Genomic DNA, 26,838 nt, shown 5'->3' with positions numbered 1-26,838 from the left:
ATAAAAGTGAAAAGAGGAGCTTTTAGAAATGAAAATTATAGGAGGATTGGAAGGGAAAGTTTAAGGAATCTGGAAAGTAGAACAGATTAGCAAAGAGCTGGACAATAGTAAGAAACGAGTGTTCATCCAGAAACTGTAGCATCATAAATAACGGCTGTAGAATATATACTAGGGAAAAGGGAAGAGAAGACAGTATCTAAGGAGTAATGTAATAAATATTGCCAAAGCTAAAGGGGTTTCTATATTTCAAAAATTTCATCCCTGTCACTACAAGATACCAGAGAAAAAGAGAAGATTCTAAACTCACTGGGAGGTGAAAGGGTGAGTTCCATACAAGAAATAGGAAACAATGATAGTGAACTTTCCAGTAGCAGCAACTGAATGTACCTTTAAAAAGATGATGGAAAATTGTTTTAAACACAAAGCCAAACAGTCAATCAAATGTCAGGCTAAATAAATGCATTTTCCAGTCATGCCTCAAAAAATTTTAACCCTACTCAGGAAGCTACTAAGGATGTATTCCAGTAAATGATGAAGTAAACGAAGAACCAGAAAGTATGGGATCCAAAAAACGGGGTCTAACACCAGAAAGAAGAAAAGGAAATCCTAGATACTAGCTGTGCATTAGATGTAGTGGGTATCTAGTCTAGACTGGTTGAGGAGGAGGAGAGTCTCCAAGAAGTAGATATCTTGGAAGAGACCAATTGCCTGAATGTTTGAAAATTAAGTGACAAGTGACATTGAAAGAAGTATTACAGATCTTTTGGTACACTTGTGAAAAATTAGCAGTTGCTAATTTATTAAAAGTGAAGCAAGTGAGAAAAGAGGAAATTAATAATTTCCAAGAAAAATTTAAAGTTAAGTATGGAAGAAAATATAATTCTAGTACACAGCTTGGTTCAGCAGTAAATAGTATTTAAGTAGTCACTATGATTTGAACACTGAGTGTTGGTTTAATAAAATTTATAAAATTATAAAGAGAGAATATCAGAAGATAGATACTAAAGAGCATAGTTGCCTCTGGGAAGCAAGACTGAGTGAAGGAGAGATAAGGGCAGAAGGTTTTGCTTTTAGGGTACACTTTTTATTGCTACTAAGTGTAAGACTTTCTAAATTATGAGCCTATATTGCTTTGATTACAAATTTAATTTTTTATAATAGAGATGTGACATCAGTACCCAGAAGAACCAGCAAGATCTGGATTGGCCATGGTCCTAAAGAACTAGGGAATTTATCATACCTATCAGGGCTGTTAACTAATGAGATCATGCTTACAATTTTGGTCTACATGGAGCCTTTACTTTCCTCTCATTTGGTTATCTTGACAACCTATGAGTATGGTATGGCTCAGAAATTAATAACTAGCATTTTCCCAGTCTTGTAAGTGATGAAGCTGTGAGTCACACCAGCTCTTCCAACCTGAAGCCCAGGAATCTGGGCATGGTGAGACAGGGGAGCAGTGTGAAAAACAATTTCTAATGATGGTGAGAGGCCACTGTGGCCTAGTTGTAGGAGCCAACCAAACTGGTGTAGGAACAACTCAGAGCCATCTCAGCTGTGAGCATGTTGGGACTGAACCGCTTGGGGGTGGGGTAAGCACGTACGTGGGGCATTGTGGGCTAGCTGGGTAGGTCACCACTCAGCTTCCGAGCACTTAGCCAGAGAACAGAGGGCTTTGTGCTGAGCAGGCCATTCTTTCCTGGATAGACGAGTATTCCCAGGTCAGTTATTTGACTTTTTCAGCAGCCCTGAGTGAGGAACTCCTCCTTTGCGTTGGGCAATTCTTGCCACGTAGGTCTTGATAGAAGACCGAGCCCACCTCCCAGTGTTTTCTCAGTCTTCTCTGTGGTCAGGGCTCCCCCACGTGACCTAGACTTTCTGAATCTAGAGCGTTGATGGCACCGAAATTTGGGGACTGTGGAGAATTCCTTCTGGAAGCACGGTGGGAACAGCAACACCTAGTGGAAAAGCAGAGAAATCAGTGTCAGTGGTGCCAGTGATGGCATTCACTGTCCGGGAGCAGCTTTGGCCCGGGTCCCGAGGCCACACTAGGTCCTCACTGGGCTGCTCTGTGCTGCAGTACTCAACTCGCAGTCTTCCTTTGTTGATTGTGCTCTGAGCCTGCTCTCCAACTTTCCCAGCAACTCTGGGCTCACAGTCTCCTTTCAGATAAATTCCTTTTCTGTTTAAGCCAACTGAAGTTGTTTTCTGTGGTTGCAGCTTAGAAGCCTAGTTCATAACAGTAACTATATTGAAAGACCAGTGTATAAAATTCCAAAATAAATGACTAGATTGGAAGAGCTTCAGATGAAGGACCAGGTGTTTAATCACTGACTTTATACAATGACCTTAGAATACACTGCATAAACAGCTCTGAAAACGTGAGAACAGTGAGAATATATTATTTATTGATTTGTAATTCTTTTAGTAAATACCGACTCTTCAGAGGAACTATAGATTTTCTTATGAACTTTTAACAACCCACAGGCCGATAGAACTTCTGTTTCCTTTTCATAAATACTGTTGAGTTAGCACCAGCATCTGCATGCATATTCCAGTCAGGGACATCTTACAGTTGTGTGCTCTAAAATACAGATTTGTTTTTTTCATATTGATCAAAAATGTATTTTTCAATCTTTGGAATATGAAATTTATTTATAGCTTTAGTTCCAAAATAGCTTCTGAAATACATTGCCCCTGTTTTTAGTTGTAATGCATGTGATTATACTTTATTGAATTAAAACTCTTAACAGAGAAACAACTGAAAGCAATGACCTAATTTTTTCTCTTAGCAACTTGGTCAGATTCCAGGAGTATGTGACTCGAAACAAATACAGAATAACAAAAACTGCCCCCACTCTAATCCATTCCTCCCTCTTCCCATCCTCTCCATTGTCCCCATGTTAACACGCTCCCTTCTGTCTCCGTTTGGTTGCTCTGATAGTTCATTTTGCTTCTCCCTCTAATTGTTTGCTCTTCGGCAGCTTAGTCTGGATATACTTGCTAGAGAACAGTGGAGCTAAGTTAAATACCATCATCAGTAAATCAAAGTAGTAAATACAGGTTTCAGTTAAACATGGGGTATGGTTGAAGAGTTGGACACCACTGAGCAACTGAACTGAACTGAACTGATGGTTGAAGAATTAATCTGTTTCAGGAATGGCAGTTCAAATGACTCAAGTTATACATCTTTCATCATAATGAAATTTAGCACTTAACTCAAAATTGTGAATAAGATTCCAGTGTGTAATATTTAAAATATTTAATTCCACATTTTATTTTATAACTTAAACTTTTTCATATAGACTGTAAACTCTTTACCTCTGACCCTCTGCGCACACTGTTCTTTGGTTTTGTAGTATCTTTGACTTTGTTCACTAAATGTCCAAATTCTACCCTTGCCTTTAAGACCAAACTCATATGCGACTTCCCGTGTTTTGTCTTAGGCATTTCAAATTAAGTGTTCCTGCTTCTTGCAAACTTCAAAAACACATCTTTTATCATTCTTTTAGGTTTTTACATCTTCTGACTTGTTTTGAAATTAACCTGTGTAACTTTGCTCTACCAACTTGTATCAACTATATTCTCTAAAGACAAGTTCCAAATCTGAGTCATTTTTGAATCACCCAAAGAACCTAACACAGGCCTTTGCTTTTGATAGACTCTCAGTTATATATTTTGAATTATCTTTAGTACCCATGCAGACTGCATAACTTTTTCTTTTAAAAAAGGGGAGAGTGTAATCAATGTTTACCCCTAGTTGTAAAAAAAAAAAGAGAACAGTGAGCCTAAATCAAGGGGATAAATATGAAGTATTATTATAAAAATAAATTTAGATGTGGTCTAAGTGATGTATAATTCTATACTGTTAAACTCAATTTTAAGTTAAATTTCTAATAAAATTGTCTCATCAGCTCTTTACTTTCATGGTCCATGCTGCTGCTGCTGCTGCTGCTAAGTCGCAGCAGTCGTGTCCGACCCTGTGCGAGCTTTCCAGGGACTGAAGAGCAATCCCAAAGGTCAATGCCGAAGAACATTAGAACTACCACACAACTGTACTTATTTCACATTCAGTTCAGTCAGTCCCTGGAAAGCCTTTAATCAAATCCCTCTGGCTCTGAAGGCCAGATTCCTTTGGGATTCCCAATCCCTTTGTTGGATCCTCAGGGTGGGAATCCTAACTTGGGGTTCAGAATGTAACCTTCAGCAATAGTGTGACAACTTCCTTGGTATTATTGTTCTCTAGTCTGTAGGTCACCCACCTGGTGGGTATGGGATTTGATTTTATCATGATTGCCCCCCTCCTACCATCTCACTGCAGCTCCTTCTTTGTCTTTGGATGTGGGGTATCTTTATTAGTGGGTTCCAGCGTCCTCCTGTGGATGGTTGTCCAACAGCTAGTTGCAATTTTGGTGCTCTTGCAAGAGGAGATAAGCATAGGTCCTTGAGCTCCACCATCTTGAACTGCAAGCATATGCTGTTTAATGTCATTTTTACAGCAGCCCCATGAAGCTTGCAGAATGGGTCTTCCATTTGCCCGGAGAGATTCAGAGATGCATAACAATGCCCAAATTTAATGTTATTAATATTTTATAAATATGAAGTCTGGAGTTAGATCTGTGTTCTCATACTGCCTCTGCCACATACTAACCATATAAATTCTGTCTAGGTTCCTCAGCCTGAGCTCGTTTATTCCTCTTAATAGAAGTGCAGGCACCAAACACTATGCCTGGCTCACAGTTGGGCTTTAACATACGGTTTTTAAATTTATTTACATTAACTCTTAGTAGACAATTTCTGAAGATAAGCATTGAGTTATTTTCCTCACACATCATTTGACAGCACAGTTTCAAGTTTCCAAAGTCTAAAAAGTTTACCAGATTAATTAAGACTTTTAAAAAAACAGTGATACAGTTGCAAGAAATATCCAATGTTAGATGGCAAAACAGAGCCATTAAAAAAAATGGTACATACGGTGTTCCCTGTGGTGGTGGGCTTTTTGGCGTAAACTCCCATTTTGCTCTGATTCAGTCATAGTCCCTTTTTCTCTTAGAAACACTGAGAAAATGGCCTGAATGGGCCATTTCCTAAAGCCCCAAGTTATTTTTATTTTTCTAACTCTGCCATTGTCAGATTTTGACTACTCCTCTTATGCCTTCTGTTGCCAAGAAGTGCAGAAACTAATGCAGTCTAAGATGCATCTTAGACTGATACATGGAAAACAGGATTTGGAGAGGGTATTAGTGAGTGAGGAAGGAAAATGACAGAAGGAAAAACCTCTGTATTGAACAAGTCTCCTGCCTTTTCAAACTCAGTTTTGAAATACAGAGTTGCCATTTCTGCCTTAAAACCAAATATTGCACTTAACTCCTAAAAAATCCCAAGTAGAAGAACTCTGACCAGATACAACCATTCTGCCCAGTTCTGGTTTTGGAAGTGGCTGGAGAAAACTGTTCTAGAAATTCAGATAGATTAGCATATTTAGCTGTTACTTTGTGCAAAACATTGGGCTAAACTTGTTATGTGTAAGACCTCCCTTAAGCTTTACAGTAGCTTGTGTGGTAACTGCTATCATCCTGCTTGTTTTAGAGATGAGGAAAGTAACTTGCTACTTCTCGAAGGCCACGTCTACTGATCAAAAAATGGACTGCAAAACAAACATTTACTGAGCACCAACTCTGTGTGAAGTAGTGAAGCTTCTATTATATATATATATTTTTTGGTGGGGGGCGTGGAGGACGGGATCTTAGTTCCACAACCAGGGATCAGATCTGTGCTGCCTGCAGTGGAAAGACAGAGTCCTAACCACTGGAGCGCTGGGGAAGTCCCTTTACTTTACACTTTTAGAAACTTTAGACAGTGTGTTCAATAACTCATCGATAAACTGTATTTTCATCTACTACCACTCCTTTCCCCAAATGCGTATTGATGACAGACTTTGAACAGTTTTGAGTGTTCTTACAAACCTCTGATGTTTGAATGTGTGTGTATATTTCAGTGCATCTCTTGTTCTGTTGCAACCAGTCCATTCTGAAGGAGATCAATCCTGGGATTTCTTTGGAAGGAATGATGCTAAAGCTGAAACTCCAGTACTTTGGCCACCTCATGTGAAGAGTTGACTCATTGCAAAAGACCCTGATGCTGGGAGGGATTGGGGACAGGAGGAAAGGGGGATGACAGAGGGTGAGATGGCTGGATGGCATCACCAACTCAATGGACGTGAGTCTGAGTGAACTCCAGGAGTTGGTGATGGACAGGGAGGCCTGGCGTGCTGCAGTTCATGGGGTCGCAGAGTCAGACACGACTGAGCGACTGAACTGAACTGAATACACGTTATCCTGTGTCTTACTTTTTACATACTTAATAAACTTTGGGAAAATGATGTCAGTAAAGAATAGCTACCTGGGCTTCCCTAGTGGCTTAGGGGGTAAAGAATCTGCCTGCAGTGTGGGAGACCCAGGTTCAATCCCTGAGTTGGGAAGATGCCTTGGAGAAGGGAATGGCAATCCACTCCAGTACTCTTGCATGGAGAGAGGAGCCTGGTGGGCTGTCGTCTATGGGGTCGCAAAGAGTTGGACACGATTGAGTGACTAACACTTTATTTTAATAACTGTATTTTTGTTTCTAAAAATAAAAAGGATGCCCTGATTGGATATTCAGATAATTCAAATAATAAAAAAGTTGTTTTAAAAACTCTTTAGTCTCACTCCCCAGTGAAAAACACTGTTGACGAATAGTACCTTTTTATAAATATCTCATGAAGACTGAATCTTAGAGTGTTAATTTATGGACCTGCTAAAATATTCAGTGAATATAAACTGACTAGAAAGTTCTTGCCTCAAAACTATTTTTTCTCATATTTAGATGAAAAGGAGTATCAATTTCTATTATAAGTTAACATGAGCTGGCCTCACTAAATATGTCTCCACGAAGGGGGTAGCTTTGATATATTACAAGGCTTTGAGCTCTGTTTTTGTTCTCATCACTAAAACATTTTTGTTCCATGCTTAGCGTGGACATGTCCATAAGACTTCCAGTAAATGTTTTTACATGTCAAGGCACTTGAAGGTGAAACATCCACACATCTGAAAGTTGTGCCAGAAAACTGAAAACACTGTTTGCACACTTACATGTCTTTGTTTTTAACCAAGTTCCTCTTCAACCATAATAGGCCCCTGAAGTGGGTTTATTTTAATACTGTTTTCACTGTCAGAGTTACGTCCTATTAAAGTTTCCATTGAAGAACAATGCTGGTACTTCCACGGCAGTCCAGTGGTTAAGACTCTGTGATTCCACTGCATGGCGGAGCTGGTTCTTTCCCTGATCAAGATCCCACATGCCACATGGCTCAGCCCCCAAAAAAAGATGGTACTGAATTTTGGAACCTGATTCACTGAACTATTGTAGAAAATATGTGGGCCTCATACTGGTTTTCTAAACCTTGATATCTTTCTGAGCTTATATATAATGAGCTTGTATCTAATTGTAAAAGGTTCAGAAATGTATGATTAATTGCTTTTTTTTATGCCTCATCTCAAATTCTGGATTGATAGTTTTTGTTTGTAAGTGTAAGTAAAAGTATTAAATATCTGAAGTCTTCAGTGGTGAGAACCCCCTCCTAACCTACGTTTTAATTATCAAATTTTTAGAAGTGCTAAGTGAAACAGAAGTAGATAGAATGTTGTAAACCTGGTCATTACAATAGGTCTGTAAACCTGAGAGAATAATAGCAGCCTGAGTTTTCAGAGGTAAAAATGGAACATTGTGGAGGGAGAGAGGAATATAACCTTTAGATTCCAGTGGATCTTCCTATAGAATTAGCACTGTGATTCCTAGACTTATCCATTTAGCAAACACTGAGCTCTTACTGTGTGCCAGACTCTGAGAGTAAAAGTAATGAATTAGATAGTCTAGTGGGGGGTGCCAGTAGGCAGTTCCAGTGTGTAAATGCCCTAACAGAGTAAAGCCCTGAACAGTAGGGAGCACATAGGAAGAGAGAAGCCCTAACTTCAATATATGGAGTTAGGGAAGGAGGGACGGTATCTAGAAGAACTTTACAGAGAAGCTGTGACCTGGAGAATGAATAGGAGTTAAGTAAATAAAGAAGCCCATATCAGGCAGAAGGAACTTCAGGTGGCAAGGTCTAGAGATAAGTGAGAGCAGGGCACTTCTGGTTTTGTGGGGGAGTTTGTAGGGGTTGCAGAGATGAGAGAGAGGTATGATGTAGCAAGAAATGAGGCTGTAGCAACCAGCACAGCTAGGTAATAAAGAACTTGGTATACCACGCTAAGGCGTTTGGTTTTATCCTGAGCATGTGACCTGATTAAATTTACATTTTCTGAAAGATGTCTTCGGTTGCAGCATGCAGGTGGAGACCATAAGAACTGTTCCAGAAATAGTGTTTTTATTTTAAATGTATACTTTCTTTAAGCAGATAAAATCTGTGTAAATTACACATCAAAAATTACTATTCTTTTTAAAAGTTCCGTACTGTATTTATGTGTTTATTCAGCAGAATTTTTTTGAACACCTATTTTTTTTGCCAGGTATTGTGTATGCTTTCAGTTCACGATGTCCTCTGTGGTAGGTATTATCTCTATTTTACAGATAAACTGAGGCTTGAAAATACTGTCACTGGAGGTTACAACTAGAAAGTGTTAAGGCCAAGGTTTGATTTCCTGGGTTTTCAACTCTAGATCTACTCTTTTCTATTTGAAGGGGAAAGGGAATAAGATTTCTGTAAGTGGAAGTCATCTGTGAGGTGCATTGTTGCAAATGGAGCATACGATTATACTGAGGAGGTAACTAAACCAGTAGATATCAAAAACTTTTCTGAAAATTGTTTATTACATGGCTCTCCCTCAAATGCTTTGGATTTTTCCCTTACTATGATGATGGAAGTAAGGATACTAACTTAATATTTTGTTACTAGTGGGAAAATGGTCTAAGAATAATAAACAAGTTCAGTTCATTCCCTCAGCCCTGTCCGATTCTTTGCAACCCCATGGACTGCAGCACGCCAGGCTTCCCTGTTCATTACCAACTCCCAGACCTTACTCAAACTCATATCCATCGAGTCGGTGATGCCATCCAAACATCTCATCCTCTGTCGTCCCCTTCTCCTGCCTTCAGTCTTTCCCTGCATCAGGATCTTTTCCAAGGAGTCAGTTCTTCGCATCAAGTGGCTAAAGTATGGGAGTTTCAGCTTCGGCATGAGTCCTTCCAATGAATATTCAGGACTGATTTCCTTTAGGATGGACTGGCTGGATCTCCTTGCAGTCCAAGGGACTCTCAAGAGTCTTCTCCAATACTAGTTCTTCAGTGCTCAGCTTTCTTCATAGTCCCAACTCTCACATCCGTACATAACTACTGGAAAAACCGTAGCTTTGGCTAGATGGACCTTTGTTGGCAAGATAATGTCTCTGCTTTTTAATATGCTGTCTATGTTGGTCATAGCTTTTCTCCCAAGGAGTAAGCATCTTTTAATTTCATGGCTGCAGCCACCATCTGCAGTGATTTTGGAGACCGCTATTTCCATCGTTTCCTCATCCATTTGCTGTTAAATGATGGGTAATAAACAAGGTATAGGTATAAAGGGGTAATTTTTGTTTTTAGATAAAAAGGCATGAACCTCCGAGTTTTTCACATACTATGATTTTAACAAGTGATCTGTAAGGGACCCCAATACATTTAGGTTGTCACTGGCCATTTCTGTTCCCTTTATGATCTTTGCTCTGCTCTCTTAAGATTGTGCTCATTTCCTACCCTCTCTCACCCCTACCCCTGCAGATCTCTGTACTTGCTTTTGAATTAGAATACCCCAGTACAGTGAATGCCCTCTTCAAGAAAACCTAATTACAGTAACTGTTGGTCAGTCGTTAAGTCGTGTCCAACTCTTTGCAAACCATGGACTGCAACACACCAGTTATAGTAATAGCTGCTACTTATTTAATGTTTATCATAAGTTAATGCGCTAAGTGCTCTGTGTATATTATTTAATCCTCAAAATAACCCGATGAGGTAGGATTAGGAAACATTTTTTCAGATGAGGGAACAGGCAGAATTTCACACATCACACAGCTCTAGGGAGTTGGGATTGGGTCTCAGATCATGGTGTTGGGTCTCGGATCAGTCTGACTCTAGTGGTGTATCTTGACATCTCTCTTCCAGATAGATGCCTGAACAAAAGAACATGTGTCAATTTCGAGGAATTCAGGCATCCTGTAGATCCCAGAATTAGATCTCCTTGCATTTTAATTTAGCAGAGGCTTATATAAAGTATCTGTGTCCAGAGAATGGACATCCCCATGACTGCTTTTCCCTTTCAATATGCTATTTTCACCCCCTAAAATACTAAAGAATAAATAATTTAAAATGTCATATTAGAATTAATAGTATAAACATTAGAGAAATACCAATCTGTATTTAACTACATATCTTAGAGATTTTGTTTGTTTCCTTTCTTGGTAAAAAGAGAACCCTTCAGTCTTTTATCACTTGTTGTCTGTGTGCTTTAGCCTCCTCCTCTAGTTACCAAAGTTGTTGTGTAGATATTTTCAGCTTCTTTCACATCTTTGTCTGTTTTTCCCTCTCGCATGGCTTGGCAGAGCTGTAAGAGTGAAGAGTACCAGCACTATTTGTATATTTTCACACATAAGCAACGTGAATCTCAGTGATTTGTGTCTTCGATATCAAAAGGGAGTCATGTTCTCAGAGCAGAGAACCTTCTGATTTCCCTCCCACTATCTGCTTGCATTTTGTGGACAGTGATTGATCTTATGTTGAGCACTGAGGGAAGGAACTCCTGGCACCTTCCCTAGCCTGGTGTTTTTTTTGTTTTTTGTTTTTTTTTGAATAGATAATACATTCAAATGGAGCAGAATTCAAAAGGGGACTCATCAGAAGGTCTCCTGCCCTCTCAACTTTCTGTTCCCCAGAGACTAGAGACTTTTTACCCTGCCAGCTTTGAAGAAGTCAGCTTTTGTGTTATATGATGGCCTGTTGAGAGGACTGCATGGAAAGAACTGCAGGCAGCCTCTTGGAGGAGATTGTGAACCCTCAACTAATAGCCAGCAAGAAGCTGGGCCTTTAGTTATACAGCGGCAAGGAAATGATTTTTGCCAGCAACCTGAATGAACTTGGAAGCAAATTCTTCCCTAATTGAGAATGTGAACCTAGTTGACACCTTGACTGCAGCCTTAGGAAACCCTGAGGACCCAGGTGACCTGAGCCCAGACTCCTGACCCACAGAAAATATGAGATTTGACTTAACCCACTATGTTTGTGATCATTTGTTGTATAGCAACAGAAAACAAATACATTATTTAATCTTCTGACTTTCATAGGGTAGAATGGTTTAATATCAACAATTTCATGTGATTTAACTTAATTAGAGGAGAGCAGTAATTTAAATCCAATTTACCACAGAGTCTTCAAGGTGCTAACCAGCAGCACTTCTATAAAAGACTCAGTTCAGGAAAGATGATACAATTAGCCACAACCCCAGCTGCTGCAGTTGGGTGGAGGCTTTAATTGATAATTCTCATCATAACTGTATCACTTGGGTTTCAGCCAGGGAAGCTGAGCAACACTGACTTTCGGGGTAAGAGAATCATTTTAGGAATTGGTCCTGATACAGTTGTGGGAGAAGCTGGGGAAGTGAAGGTCTGCTGTGGTGGAGGGGGTTGAACCCAAAGGAGTTAACAACCAGTCAACCTGGGAAGCCAAGGATGTCGAGGCAGTTGGGTGGGGCTGCACAGGGGAGAGTGGCCTGTCTGTGGGTGCAGCCAAGCATCTGGTGGGGGCCTGGGGCCAGTGGTGTCACCAGAGCTGCTGCAGCTGGGAGGGAGAGCTGGATGCGGAGTGCAGAGAGCAGGGAACAGCTAGGATCCAGGGCCGTCTCCAGGTCTGCCCTTCACCACATCTAGCTTCAGGGATTTTTAGAGAGTGATGGCTGCTGCTGCTTCCTTTCACATCATGCATTTCTGTTTTGGCCAACTTTGGGGATGATTGTGGAAAAGAGTTTTAGCTTAGAGAAGTTTAAACAGTACAGATCAGCACAGTCTCCGTCTTTCATCACTGCACCTAGATTTTCTTCCTGCTTTGCCAGCATTTCAGCAGGTCTAGATAGCCTACCAGGTGAGAGGACCCAGACCTTCATCCCAGAAGTATCTGCAATTGCCCAGGTTCCGTTATCACTGAGCAGAGAAGCACCAAAAGGTGCTGCAGTTGAGTCCCTTGGATTCTGGAAGAGCACCTTCCTGCTCCTGTTGTCCTGTCCCACACCTCGCACCCTGGCCCAGGACTCTCAGTAACCACTCCCACAGTATTTACATCCAGGTCATGCAGTTCTTTGGCTGTATATGCTCTTTCTTCCCAGAACAGGGACTGTACTTTCTCCCTCAAACTGTGATTATGTGCGAACAGATCCTGATTATTGGTTTGGAGCTAGTGAGAGGAGGCCAGGGCAGATACTGAAGAGGGCAGCATTGTCTTTTCAGGCACCTTCAGGGTCTTCTGGCAAGAGAAGGGTGCTGTCCTCTAGCAGGGAGTTGGGAGCAGGGTGCTGCTTCTCCCAGCCTGGAAAGTTCAAGTGAATCTTGGGGCTTAGCATTCCTCATCCACCAAATAGCCCCTTTCAAGGTTTCTGTGTCCAGCTCTTCCTCTCAGGATCCACATTTTGTCATAGATTTGTCAGGATTTTGTTCAGATCTTCTTCATAGATCTGATCCAATTAAATCTTGAGCCTAAGTTTTAGCAGTCTTTTCTGCAGCTCTAGAAAATAAGGGTATCTTTGAACACCAATCTAGAAGTTCCCTTGTTTTGACAGAATTCTTAGGCTTAAAGAGTGACTGTCATTTTCTTTTTTCATGACTTCTAAGCCAGCCAGCCAGCACCAGGTCCTTAGAATCACTCATGTTTCCATTCAGGTGCAGCCACAACCACTACTACTAAACTAATACTTCCCTTAGTGAAAAATCTTAGTATTGTCACACTGCAACAGGCAGGGGTTGCCACCATCCCACTTGCCATTAGGAGTGGGGTCCTCTGTGCCATCTTACCAGGGAATGATCTACTTCCAGAATCGTTCTCAAGAATCTTATTTCCTGGAGCCACTTGTCTTACTATCATAATGTGGGTGTCCCCTCCCATTCCCCCATAGCCTGTGCTGAAACGGCCTAAAACAAAGGCTTGCTTGCAGGAAGTTAATTTGGTAAGGAATCCCGTGAACAGGGGAGAACTGGGGGGAATGAAACCAGGGAGGAGGAAAAGCAGCAGAAGAGGGGCCAGTGGAGGTTATGGGGCTTCAAGCCTGCCAGGAGCCTTGAGGAATTTTGTACAGTCTTCTTTAGAATGGTCCTCCTGAAAGATGGCATAGAGGAGCATTTATCTAACCAGCTGTCAGGTGTTGCAGAGTCCTGGGACTAGCAGTGACAAGCACTAAGGCATAGATCGACTTGTCTTCTCACCCACATGTCTGATGCTCATTTCTGCCTTGGATCTGGAATTCTGGTTGCCTTTTTAAAACAGATGTACAGGGATGATGTGTTGATAGTGGTGTCTTAGAAAGCAAACCTTTCCACGGTGTGATCATTGTGGATTAGAATACTGAAGGCATGGAGACAGTCGGAAGCTTTTCTATAATTAAGGTGTGAAGTACAGAGTATTTGAACCAAGGTGGTGTCGATAGAAAACAAAACGAATCAAGTTGTGTTTTTGAAGGAAGAATCAGAAACGTTAACTAGTTCGTTTCATGTGTGTATATGAGGGAGAGAGAGAAAGGAGGGTGAATTGGCCCAGCGGATTGAAGATTTCTTGCCTAGGAGAAGCAGAGTGCTCATGGACAGGTTGAAAGTGAAAGTGTTGGTTGCTCAGAGTCATGCCAGGCTGTTTGCAACCCCACAGACTGTAGCCCACTAGGCTTCTCTGTCCATGAAATTCTCCAGGAAAGAATGCTGGAGTGGGTTGCCATTTCCTACTCCAGGGGATCTTCCCAACCCAAGGATTGAACCCAGGTCTCCTGCATTGCAGGCAGATTCTTTATTGACTGAGCCACAGGGAAGCCACATGAACAAATGGGCTCCTGAGTACTTTTAACGTGATCCTCAGAACTCTGATGGCATTATTTCATCCTGGGTGTAAGGAAGTGAGACTAACAGAGCGTGGGGTGCTTTGATCCAGGACTTATCACTGGATGATAAGTGAGAGCCAGGAGTTAGTGATATAACTACTTGAATTCAGAACCTTCAGTGCTCTATCTACTACTTCATGCTTCTGTCACTTCCCACTTGTTTCATAATTCCTTCCCTTAGGATTTGGAATCAGTCCCATACAGTTTAGCAGGAAAGAATTGAAGCAGCTTTTTTCTTGAGCCTATTTGCTCTTGAAGTCTTAATTCTAACTCAGCTGCCACTGAAGAGTCACCACTGAAGTGCCTGCTCTAAGGCCAGCCTTCCTCTAACCTTACCATATTGCTTTATGCTGTGGGGCAAGCCATAATCTCCTCCATAATTCCTCTTCTTTCTTCCCCCTTGTCTATTTCTTTCTTCCTCTTTCCAGCTCAAATCCAATATGAAATTCTAAATCTGGAAGCCACTTGTATATTTTCTGATGGCTATAAGCCAATGAAAAGGCTTCCCACTGATACTGGAGAAGCATAAATGACGATGTACCTGGGAGTAATGAAGAGTATGAGAGCAGCAGTAGAGACAGATCCTGACAGCGTATTCCGAAAATCTGTCAACGTCGAAGTATATTTTGGTTATCAGAGGTACATGGAGAGGAGAAAAACAAAAATTTTCATGATAAAAACAGAAAATGGCCCTATTTAATGTTCAGAGTAACACTCATTGGTATCACTAAATGTCTAATTTGTTTTACTTCTTTGTATTTCTGCCTTGATCATTCATGTTATGTAGCTCAAATTTTTGAAAAGAAGCATTTCTGTCATCATTAAGGATTAGAAAGAAAATATTCTGGTGAAAGAGAGTAGAAGAAAAGGATTTAAAAAGTAGGAGATGGATCTGTAAAATGGAGTTATCACAGAAGCACGAAAGAACTGTAAAGTGTTTACTTCATACTCTGCCAACCTCACAACAACATCATTGACCATCTCCTACCTGAGCAGAATACATGGGCATCGTTGAGATGTTAAATGTCTAGGCTCCAGATGAGTTTTTCCGTTATGAGGAAATTGTTGAAAGCTTTTGATTCATCCAAAAAGTTCTCTGGTTTATTAGTCAGCCATTGCTATATAACAACCACCAGAGAATTTCAGTGGCATTTAACAAAAAACATGTTTCTCACAAATTTCCAGGTGAGCTTAAACCCGAGCTTTAGGTTTGCAGCAGCTGGGGCCACTCTGACGGCCCCCGTGGTTGAGTAGGACTGGCAGTTCTGTTCCCGCTGCTGCTCACTTTCCTCCTGGGACCAACAGACTAGCTCTGTGTGTTCTTACCATGGCAGTGGCAGAGGCAAGTGGGCAAGCCCAGTTCCCAGAAGTACTTTCAAAGCCTGTGGTTATATCACATTCACTAACATTTAATTGGGCTTCCATGATAGCTCAGTTGGTAAAGAATCTGCCTGCAACGCAGGAGACCCTGGTTCAATTCCTGGGTCAGAAAGATCCGCTGGGGAAGGGATAGGCTATACTGGAGTACTCCAGTATTCTTGGGCTTCCCTTGTGGCTCAACTGGTAAAGAATCCGCCTGCAATGTGGGAGACCAGGGTTTGATCCCTGGGTTGGGAAGATTTCCCTGGAGAAATGAAAGGCTACCCACCCCAGTATTCTGGCCTGGAGAATTCTAAATATTTAATTGGTCAAAGCGGATCTCACAGCCAATTCCAAAGTCTTGTTGCAGGGAAGTAACACTGCCCATTGAGGGGTGGTGGGGATCAGAAGGCTAGTAGTGGGGACTATGTCTAAACAGTAGTCTAGCATATGTGGACAATAGTCTCATAAGCTCTAAACTTCTAGTTTAAAAACATGAAGTAGTCATTCTGTGTTATTTAGTTTTATTTAAAGAAATATATGTAATATTTTGTCTGTAGTGAGGAAATGTAGTCGGTGAGTTCTATAGGGAAGAAGAGCGAGCATGCCCTCTGGAAGTTAATTAGGACCAAATGGGAAGAAACAGTCTGACTTCCATATATCCTGAAACTGACAGAGGGGAAAGGATTTTAGATAGAATGGTGCTACTCACTGTTCAGCACTGTTCTAAGTGGTGTGTGGCTCACAACAAACTGGAAAATTCTTAAAGAGATGGGAATACTAGACTACCTGACCTGCCTCCTGAGAAATCTGTATGCAGGTCAAGAAGCAACAGTTAGAACCGGACATGGAACCATGGACTGGTTCCAAATTGGGAAAGGAGCATGTCAAGGCTGTATAAGTTATTTAACTTATATAAAGAATACATCATATGAAATGCCAGACTGTATGAAGCACAAGCTGGAATCAGGATTGCTGGGAGAAGTATCAGTAACCTCAGATATGAAGATGACACCAAGAACTAAAGAGCCTCTTGATGAAGGTGAAAGAGGAGAGTGAAAAAGCTGGCTTAAAACTCAATATTCAGAAAACTAAGATCATGGCATTCAATCCCATCACTTCATGGGAAATAGATGGGGAAACAGTGAGAGACTTTTTTTGGTGGGGGAAAGGGGGCTCCAGAATCACTGCAGATGGTGACTGCAGTTCAAAGACGCTTCCTCCTTGGAAGAAAAACTATGACCAACCTAGACAGCATATTGAAAAGCAGAGACACTGCTTTGCCAACAAAGGTCCATCTAGTCAAAGCTCGGAGAAGGCAATGGCACCCCACTCCAGTACTCTTGCCTGGAAAATCCCATGGACAGAGGAGCCTGGCAGGCTACAGTTCATGGGGTTGTGAAGAGTCAGACATGACTGAGGAACTTCACTTTCACTTTTCACTTTCATTCATTGGAGAAGGAAATGGCAACCCACTCCAGTGTTCTTGCCTGGAGAATCCCAGGGACAGAGGAGCCTGGTGGGCTGCCGTCTGTGGGGTCACACAGAGTCGGACACGACTGAAGTGACTTAGCAGCAGCAGCAGTCAAAGCTGTGGTTTTTCCAGTAATCATGTATGGATGTGAGAGTTGGACTGTAAAGAAAGCTGAGCGTCGAAAAATTGATGCTTTTAAACTGTGGTGCTGGAGAATAGTCTTGAGTGTCCCTTGTTCTGCAAGGAGATCCAACCAGTCTATCCTGAAGGAAATCAGTCCTGAATATTCATTGGAAGAACAGATGCTAAAGCTGAAACTCCAATACTTTGGCCACCTAATGTGAAGAACTGACTCATTGGAAAAGACCCCAATGCTGGGAAAGATTGAACGCGGGAGGAGAAGGGGATGGCAGAGGATGAGATGTTTGGATGGCATCACCGACTCTATGGACTTGAGTTTGAGCAAGCTCCTGGAGTTGACGATGGACAGGCAAACCTGGCGTGCTGCAGTCCATGGGGTTGCAAAGAGTCAGACACAACTAAGCAACTGAACTGATTCAAAGTGGATCTACAATGAGAGCAGATTGGTGAGAGTATGCATTTTAAAACTTTTATAGCAATTTGACATTGCCGCAGTATTCAAGCAGTGTTTCTACTGAATTTTACTAACATATTGGTTCATGTTAGATTGGAAACTTAAAAAGAACCAAACTTAAAAATCTGTTCCTTGATGCAAGATAGTTTGAGAAGAGCTCAGATAGACTTTCCACTGACTAGAAATGAATACTTCCACTGCACATAAATGGACCTTCTGATTTATCCATTAGTCTTTGGGATTTGGGTTATCAACACTTCATCACCAAGAATCTGACCATCTTTGAGTGTGCAGTAGTGTTTTACAAGACTGGTCCGGATTTTTCCAAGGAAATTTCTTTGTATGAAGCCTCTTTGTATCTCATTTCCTAGCCTTTCCCTGCCAGCATCCATTTGACCTTGCTGCTGTAGTATTTACATTTTCATTCCATTATTGACAAACTTGGTGAAAGGTAAGTTACCACTAACTGAAATTGTTTACTATAACATGAAAATACTAATTTTGACAATACTAGATAAATCTCTTTAAAATGTCCCTTCCACCTTTTTTTAAATTTTAGCCCAGTTTTCTTTTACATTTCTGAGTTAATATCACCATGTTTGGTGAATTTATAAGGTGCTTTTCTGTTCATGAGAGAGGCAGTTCTAAGTGAAGAAGTTATGTTGAGCATTGATTATTAGAAGACCCAAGTTAAGAAGCATGACAAGGAAAGAGATTTTTAGGATGGAAGGAAAGGATGTTTCATTAAGTATGACTTTCTTCCTGGCTGTATGACCTTGGGCAAGTTAATTCGTCTTTGTGAGTCTTAGTTTTCTCATCTGTAAAATGGGAATTATAATATTACCTTCTTCAAGAATATTATCAAAATTAAGCATGGAAATGTTAGCGTTATGTTTTGTTTTTAATTATCTACCAGGTGTCAGGTGCTATAGCATCAGAGATAAAGGGGGGTCACTACCCCAGAAGAGCGCTCAGTCTGACAGAGGAGTCAGACAAATATGTCAGAAATGTAAACTAAACTAGTATGAGAATTTAATGCTATTACAGAGAGAAACACAGGACATTGTGGAAGATTTTAGGTAGGAGGAACACCTAACTTTTGACTTAGGCTTTGGGGAATGGGCTCAAGGTAGGCTTTTGAAAGAGGCAATATCTCAGCTGGCTCTAAAAGAATGTGGAGGAGTTATGAAGGAAAAATTAAGAGACTCAGGGTGGTTGAGTGGTTTGCCCAAAGTGACTTTTCTGCTTAATGCCCAAGTTGGGGTTTCAAACCAATCTGATTTCAAAGTCCGTTTTTCATATCATGTCTTACTTCTTTGTAAACCTGAAAAGTTTAAACACATGATGTTATCTTTCTCTTTCTTTCCTCTGCCAATATCCTGGTTTTAGTAGGACTGTGACACATTCTGTTAAATAACCACTTTTTTTCTTTTAATTTGCCTTGTTTTGCCCCCAAGCACATCTACCAGATTGCCTTCGCCGTCATGGTGATTCATACTGCTCAACTCTACTCCGCTGCCTGCTTTAAAACGACAGAAGTCCTCCACTGGCTGCTGGGCGAGGCCTGTCCTCCTCAGCTTGGCATTCAAGACTTACTGTAAAATCATGAGGACTGTCCAGGACTTCCATATTTCCCACTTTTCATGAGCACATATTCATGCCTCTGGTGTCATTTACATGCGGATATCACTTTATAAGGATGCCATTTTAAGGTTTAGATTAAATAAATTAATCTTCAGTCTTTAGACTTAATTACTCTCTTACAACTGAGTGCTCATGCGAGCACACACATACTTACTCTGTTATTTCTAAAAATGATTTTATCATTATGACCAAAAGAGCTTGGATGTCATCCTCCTTTAGTTCCATACCCAGCATAACGGTTCTTGGTTATTGCTGTTGTTTAGCTGCTAAGTCATGTCTGACTCTTTTGTGACCCCATGAACTGTTGCCCACCAGGCTCCTCTGTCCATAAGATTTCCCAGGCAAGAACACTGGAATAGGTTGCCATTTCCTTCTCCAGGGGATCTTCCTGACCCAGGGATCAAACCCGTGTCTCCTGCATTGGCAGGTGGAGTCTTTACTGCTGAGCCACCAGGGAAGTCCAAGGGTTCTTGGTACTCTACCCATAATGTGAGGAGCTAAGCTCTGCTCCTACGTTTTTCTGGAGGGATCTTTCTTCTAGAGGGATCCTTTTTTTTGAGGAGAGGTAAGGAGAACAGTCCTGATTGTTAGCTACTACTACTACGTCACTTCAGTCGTGTCCGACTCTGTGCAACCCCATAGACGGCAGCCCACCAGGCTCCCCAATCCCTGGGATTCTCCAGGCAAGAACACTGGAGTGGGTTGCCATTTCCTTCTCCAAAGCAGAAAAGTGAAAAGTGAAAGTGAAGTCGCTCAGTCGTGTCCGCCTCTTTAAGATCCCATGGACTACAGCCTACCAGGCTCCTCTGTCCACGGGATTTTCTAGGCAAGAGTACTGGAGTGGGTCGCCATTGCCTTCTCCTCTGATTGTTAGAAATTTCTTTTTAATAATGAGTCAGAATCTCTTTTACCATCCATTTGTTTCCCAGGACTTGCCCTTGGAACCATAGATAATTGGTCTTTTTTTTTCTTTCTGACTCATGAGGTTCCATCAGACATTGAAAGATAGCTCTTACGTCTCTCCTTGGGTTTCTCTTACATAAATCAATAATAATATTGTTTGTTCAGAGCTTTTTTCATTAACAGGCCTCAAACTCTTCACTGTACTTTTGCCCTCCTGTGAGAATTCTAGGGTTTTGTCGTTGCTGGTCCAAAACCACAGGGCTTAGAACAGAACACAGCATCCAATAGGACAGCAATGCAACATTATTCCTTTGATTATGACTCTATGCTTGTGTCTTAAAAGCCTGTGATTGTTTTAGCTTTATAATAATCATTTCACATTTGGCATTCATTCAGTTACTATATCCAGATACTATCTTTACATAATGGTTGTAGTTAAGCTAGCTCTTCTTGTCATCTACTCTGCAGTTGACTCTCTTTAAATACAGAACTTAAGATTTTTTAAGTTAGATTTCACCTTCATTTTGATCCATCTTTTTAGCTAATTTTGACCATTTTATCCAGTGTATTTTTAACTGTGCTTCCCAGCTTGAGGTTATCTCAAGACTTTGACGCCTACTTTCCAACTTGATGAACATCAGAAAAGTAGAGACTCTCCACTCCATCTGAGGAGTTGACCAGTGCTTCTTACACATGATTCTGTTAGCCAGTGTTCTGTCACCCCTCCACATCTTTTTGTCTTACCTTCAAAGATCTCATTTGTACATTCAGCAAATTTTTATTCAGTGCCTACCATGTGGAAGAAGATACAGTGATACAGTGAAGACAGCGGTCCCCATCTTCTCAGCTAACAATCTAGAGACATCATGAAGTGTTCTGTTAAATGCTTTACAGAAATTAGGTTACACAGTTCTCTGTGATACTCGGTTTCTCTGTTGTCATATCAAAAGGGGAGAATGTATTACTTTTTACAAACTCTATATTGGCTCCTAATGATCATATATCACCTGAAAATGGGAATCGTTATCATTCTCTTTTCATGGGTTCACAAGAACTTTGAGCTTGGAAAGTCTCCAGAGTTTATTCCTGACCTTTCTATCTTTTATTGTATCTTTTAAACCTCCAAGCTCATTAGAGAGCAGCCTGTTTAGCTACATTTGTGGCGGTGGCAGTGGCATCTAACCCCCCATTATTGGGATTCTTTTTGTATTTTATGGTAAACTTAGTTGTGAAGAATGTCTGTCCAACTTTAGCCATTTTCCCTTACACAGTCTTTGTCACTCCAATTCTGTTTGTGTTTTATCTTTGTATTTTGAAATTATTTTTCCTAAGGAAAATAGCTGACTATCCTCAGATGTTTTTCTTCTCTTCTTAAAGCACTTAAAGTGTCATAGTCACTTTCTCCAGGATCCTGGTCCTTTTCACTTAAACCTTGTATTTTTTTTAGTTCAACCAATGAACAAAAAAACTGCAGTACTCTAAGGGATGAAACTATCAACAATGGAAAGTGTTGGTTTTTTACTAGAATAATACCAAAAACAGATATCCTCGTAGTTCCTAGAAGATAGCCCACCCATATCCCTCAGTTTGGGTTCACTTATCCGTCAGGTGTCATCGAAACCTCAACTTGCCAGTTCCCACAGCTGTGTCATGCCTACCTGTTCTTCCTTCTTTCCCCGTTGGTCTAGTGCTCTCTGCCCTGTCTTGTACAGATTTTGAGTTGCACGTAGATGTTTATTTTCTTAAACAATTATGAGAATTCCCGCCTTTTTCTGTAGATCTTTGTGGAACAGCAGATTCCCTGTAGTTGTCAAAATCTATTATGGTTACCAGTTGCTACCCCATCCCATCAAGTCTTGGTGACTTCCATGAGATATTATTATCTCTGTGTTCTTTTTTCCTATTGCTACTTTTACGATTGGTGTCTAACACACTGATGTTCAATGATATTTATGATTAATCTCAAGAAGTGTTTGCCTTCTCTTTTAGGCTGTGAGGATATCATTGCTGAAAGCATCTCATTAGATACCTTAATTGCCATCCTCAAGTGGAGCTCTCATCCATATGGCTCTAAGTGGGTGCACCGACAAGCTTTACATTTCCTCTGTGAGGAATTTTCCCAGGTCATGACTTCGGATGTTTTTTATGAACTCAGCAAAGACCATCTCCTTACTGCTGTCCAGTCTGACTACCTACAGGTAATCATTTATACACTTCTCAAATTCATTGTCATTCATCTGTGCACCAGGAAGCCCATCTGTACTCGGTTATTCTCCCACCCGGGAGATCAGCCCACCCAGGAATGCCCTCTTCATGTTAGTGCAGCCGAAGGTTTCTAGGTCTCTGGCCCTTTGTGCTCACTGCCACCATCACTGAGCAGTGTGAAGCAGCCCAGGTCCTAACCAGCGATTCCCCAAAGGGGTTCTGGCAGTAGGCAAGGTTGGAAGCATATCCCAGTGGTGATTCTCTTGGCTTCTGTTAAGAGTAGATTCACTATAACAGCTTCTTTTATTTTTGGTAAAGTATCAGAAGATACTTAGACTTAAGCAGCACAAAGTAAAAATAACATTCAATTTCAGACCTATTCGGACATTTCTTAAAACTCAGTGTATGAGTCCTGCTGAAGTATAATAATGTTTTCAACTACTTATTTTTAGTCAGAAGTACATTTAAACAAATTCTTGTATTCTTATATATCATTTATAATTAAATAATTTAAACTAACAGTATATTTTTTTAAAAGTTAAAAAAATACTTTGAGGTAGAGTTTAGTCAAGGTTTTTGTTTTTTTTTTTTCTTTTTTGCATTCGCTGTATGACTTTTATGCTGGTAACTGTACAGCAGTTTTAATGTTATAAAGTTATAAACTCATTAAGCCATATCCTATTTCTTCATATTTGTACTAGAAAAATTATGAAATGCTTTCATCTCAGTCAGCAGTGCAGTGAAGTTAAATAATCCACTTAGCATCTGTATTTTTCCTCCATACACTGCTTTGATTGCAGTACATATGTTGTCATAATCTGTTTCGATCTGTTTAGGATCTGTTTTCATTAACCTTATTGTTTCACTGTCCTGATGCAGACATTATAGGAGTTAGGATTTGTCAGTTCAGTTTCCCCCTCAGTCTGCCTCTGCCATCACGAAGCTTCCATAAGCCTCTTATCCTTATCCATCAGAGGGCAGACAGAATGAAAACCACAGTCACAGAAAACTAACCAATCTGATCACATGGACCACAGGCTTGTCTAACTCAGTGAAACTATGATCCATGCCGTGTAAGGCCACCCAAGATGGACAGGTCATGGTGGAGAGTTCTGACAAAACATGGCCCCCTAGAGAAGGGAATGGCAAACCACTTCAGTATTCTTGCCGTGAGAACCCCATGAACAGTATGAAAAGGCAAAGATAGGATACTGAAAGATGAACTCTCCTGCTTGGTAGGTACCCAATATGCTACTAGAGATCAGTGGAGAAATAACACCAGAGAGAATGAAGAGATGGAACCAAAGAGAAAACAACATCCAGTTGTGGATATGACAGGCGATAGAAGTAAAGTCCAATGCTGTAAAGAGCAATATTGCATATGAACCTGGAATGTTACGTCCATCAATCAAGGCAAATTGGAAGTGGTCAAACAGGAGATGGCAAGAGTGAACATCAACATTTTAGAAATCAGCGAACTAAGATGGACTGGAATGGGTGAACTTAACTCAGAATACCATTGTATCTACTACTGTGGGCAAGAATCCCTTAGAAGAAATGGAGTAGCCATCATAGTCAACAGAAGAGTCTGAAATGCAGTGTTTCAATGCAGTCTCAAAAATGACAGAATGATCTTTGTTCGTTTTCAAGGCAAACCATTCAATATCATAGTAATCCAAGTCTATGCCCCAACCAGTAATGCTGAAGAAGCTGAAGTTGAATGGGTCTATGAAGACCTACAAGACCTTCTAGAACTAACACCCAAAAAAGATGTCCTTTTCAGGAAGTCAAAAAACACCTGGAATAACAGGCAAATTTGGCCTTGGAGTACAAAACGAAGCAGGTCAAAGGCTAACAGTTTTGCTGAGAGAACACACTGGTCATAGAAAACACCCTCTTCCGGCAACACAAGAAAAGACTGTACACATGGACATCACCAGATGGTCAACACCAAAATCAGATTGATTATATTCTTTGCAGCCAAAGATGGAGAAGCTCTATACAGTCAGCAAAAACAAGACCAGGAGCTGACTATGGCTCAGATCATGAACTCCTTATTGCCAAATTCAGACTTAAATTGAAGACAGTAGGGAAAACCACTAGACAATTCAGTATGACCTAAATCAAATCCCTTACAATTATATGGTGGAAGTAACAAATAGATTCGAGGGATTAGACCTGATAGAGTGCCTGAAGAAGTATGGACGGAGGTTTGTGACGTTGTACAAGGAGGCAGTGATCAAGACCGTCCCCAAGAAATGCAAAAAGGCAAAGTGGTTGTCTGAGGAGGCCTTACAAATAGCTGAGAAAAAAAAAGATGCAAAAGGCAAAGGAGAAAAGGAGAGATATAAGCATCTGAATGCAGAGTTCCAAAGAATAGCAAGGAGAGACAAGAAAGCCTTCTTCAGTGATCAGTGCGAAGAAATAGAGGAAAACAATAGAATGGGAAAGACCAGAGATCTCTTCAAAAAAATTAGAAATACCAAGGGAATATTTCATGCAAAGATGGGCTCGATAAAGGACAGAAAAGGTATGGACCTAACAGAGGGGAAAGACCAGAGATCTCTTCAAAAAAATTAGAAATACCAAGGGAATATTTCATGCAAAGATGGGCTCGATAAAGGACAGAAAAGGTATGGACCTAACAGAGGCAGAGGATACTAAGAAGAGGTGGCAAGAATACACAGAAGAACTACACAAAAAAGATCTTCATGACCCAGATAACCATGATGGTGTAATCACTCACCTTGAGCCAGACATCCTGGAATGCAAAGTCAAGGGGACCTTAGGAAGCATCACTATGAACAAAGCTAGTGGAGGTGATGGAATTCCAGTTGAGCTATTTCAAATCCTAAAAGATGATGCTGTGAAAGTGCTTCACTCAATATGCCAGCAAATTTGGAAAAGTCAGCAGTGGCCACAGGACTGGAAAAGGTCTGTTTTATTCCAATCCCAAAGAAATGCAATGCCAAAGAATGCTCAAACTACCACACAATTGCACTGATCTCACACGCTAGCAAGTAATGCTCAAAATTCTCCAAGCCAGGCTTCAACAGTATGTGAATTGTGAACTTCCAGATGTTCAAGCTGGATTTAGAAAAGGCAGAGGAACCAGGGATCAAATTGCCAACATCTGCTGGATCATCAGAAAAGCAAGAGAGTTCCAGAAAAGATCTATTTCTGCTTTATTGACTATGCCAAAGCTTTTGACTATGTGGATCACAACAAACTGGAAAATTCTTCAAGAGATGGGGATACCAGACCACCTTACCTGCCTCCCCTGAGAAATCTGTATGCAGATCAAGAAGCAACAGTTACAACTGGACATGGAACAACGGACTGATCCCAAATTGGGTAAGGAGTACGTCAAGGCTGTATGTTGTCATTCTGCTTATTTAACTTGTATGCAGAGTACATCATGAGAAATGCCGGGCTGGATGAAGCACAAACTGGAATCAAGACTGCCGGGAGAAATATCAATAATCTCAGATATGCAGATAACACCACCCTTATGGCAGAAAGCAAAGAAAAACTAAAGAGCTTTTTGATTAAGCTGAAAGACAAGAATGAAAAAGCTGGCTTAAAACTCAACATTCAGAAAACTAAGATCATGGCATCCAGGCCCATCACTTTATGGCAAATAGATCGGGAAACAGTGAGAGACTTTATTTTTTGGGGGGAAGGGGGCTCCCAAATCACTGCAGATGGTGACTGCAGCCATGAAATTAAAAGACGCTTGCTCCTTGGAAGAGACGTTATGACCAACCTAGACAGCATATTAATAAGCAGAGACATTACTTTGCCAACAAAGGTCCATCTAGTCAAAGCTGTGGTTTTTCCAGTAGTCATGTATGGATGTGAGAGTTGGACTATGAAGAAAGCTTAGTGCCAAAGAATTGATGCTTTTCAACTGTGGTGGTGGGGAGTAGACTCTTGAGAGTCCTTTGGACTGCAAGGAGATCCAGCCAGTCCATCCTAAAGGAAATCAGTCCTGAATATTTGTTGGAAGGACTGATGCTGAAGCTGGGAAATATTGAAGGTGGGAGAAGGGGACAACAAAGGATGAGATGGCCCATGGGGTCACAAAGAGTCGGACACGACTGAGGGACTGAACTGAACTTGATGATTGTTTAGAATCTTTGCATTTCTTCTTGGAATGTAAAAAACTTGGAGAGCAACCTGGATTATGCCCTAAGATTTTAAATGCAGTTCAAAGAAATGAGAAGCACATTGCCATTTCACAGACTGTGCCTGAAGGGTCCTTCACCAATCAGTAGCATACTTCATGGAGATCATAGTGTCTTCTGCCAAGACAAGTTGCCATACTTGCTTTTTCCTGCTCCTGAAGGAGACAGCAGTCACACAGTATCTTTACACTTTTACTTTCATGTATTTATCTCCATCTTGTCCCCAAAAGAATTTAAGGCAGCTGTATAGAAACCATATAGTAAGATAAATTTAAAACAGGGGAAAAAAAACCGTTTAAAAAACAAAGATGGAAATAAGAGTAAAAATTTAATTTGAGCC

General features: G+C 40.8%; 1 protein-coding gene across 5 annotated transcripts in view; it reads left to right on the top strand.

The window, feature by feature from the left end:
• Positions 1-26,838, top strand: part of BTBD7 (BTB domain containing 7) — an 83,491-nt gene that overhangs the window by 35,348 nt on the left and 21,305 nt on the right. For 4 of the 5 annotated variants that reach the window (XM_069559947.1, XM_069559951.1, XM_069559948.1 and 1 more), the window contains one exon: positions 22,096-22,304. In XM_069559947.1, the coding sequence (XP_069416048.1) occupies positions 22,096-22,304 (209 nt within the window). Of the gene's footprint in view, positions 1-5,998; positions 8,980-22,095; positions 22,305-26,838 lie in introns of those variants that run through there. The other variant, XM_069559953.1, reaches the window with a different exon arrangement.

The sequence above is a fragment of the Ovis canadensis genome, chromosome 18 (genome assembly GCF_042477335.2).
Source record: "Ovis canadensis isolate MfBH-ARS-UI-01 breed Bighorn chromosome 18, ARS-UI_OviCan_v2, whole genome shotgun sequence".
NCBI lineage: Eukaryota > Metazoa > Chordata > Mammalia > Artiodactyla > Bovidae > Ovis > Ovis canadensis.
Note: the sequence above shows the minus strand (reverse complement) of the source record. Positions and strands in the feature narration are given on the sequence as shown.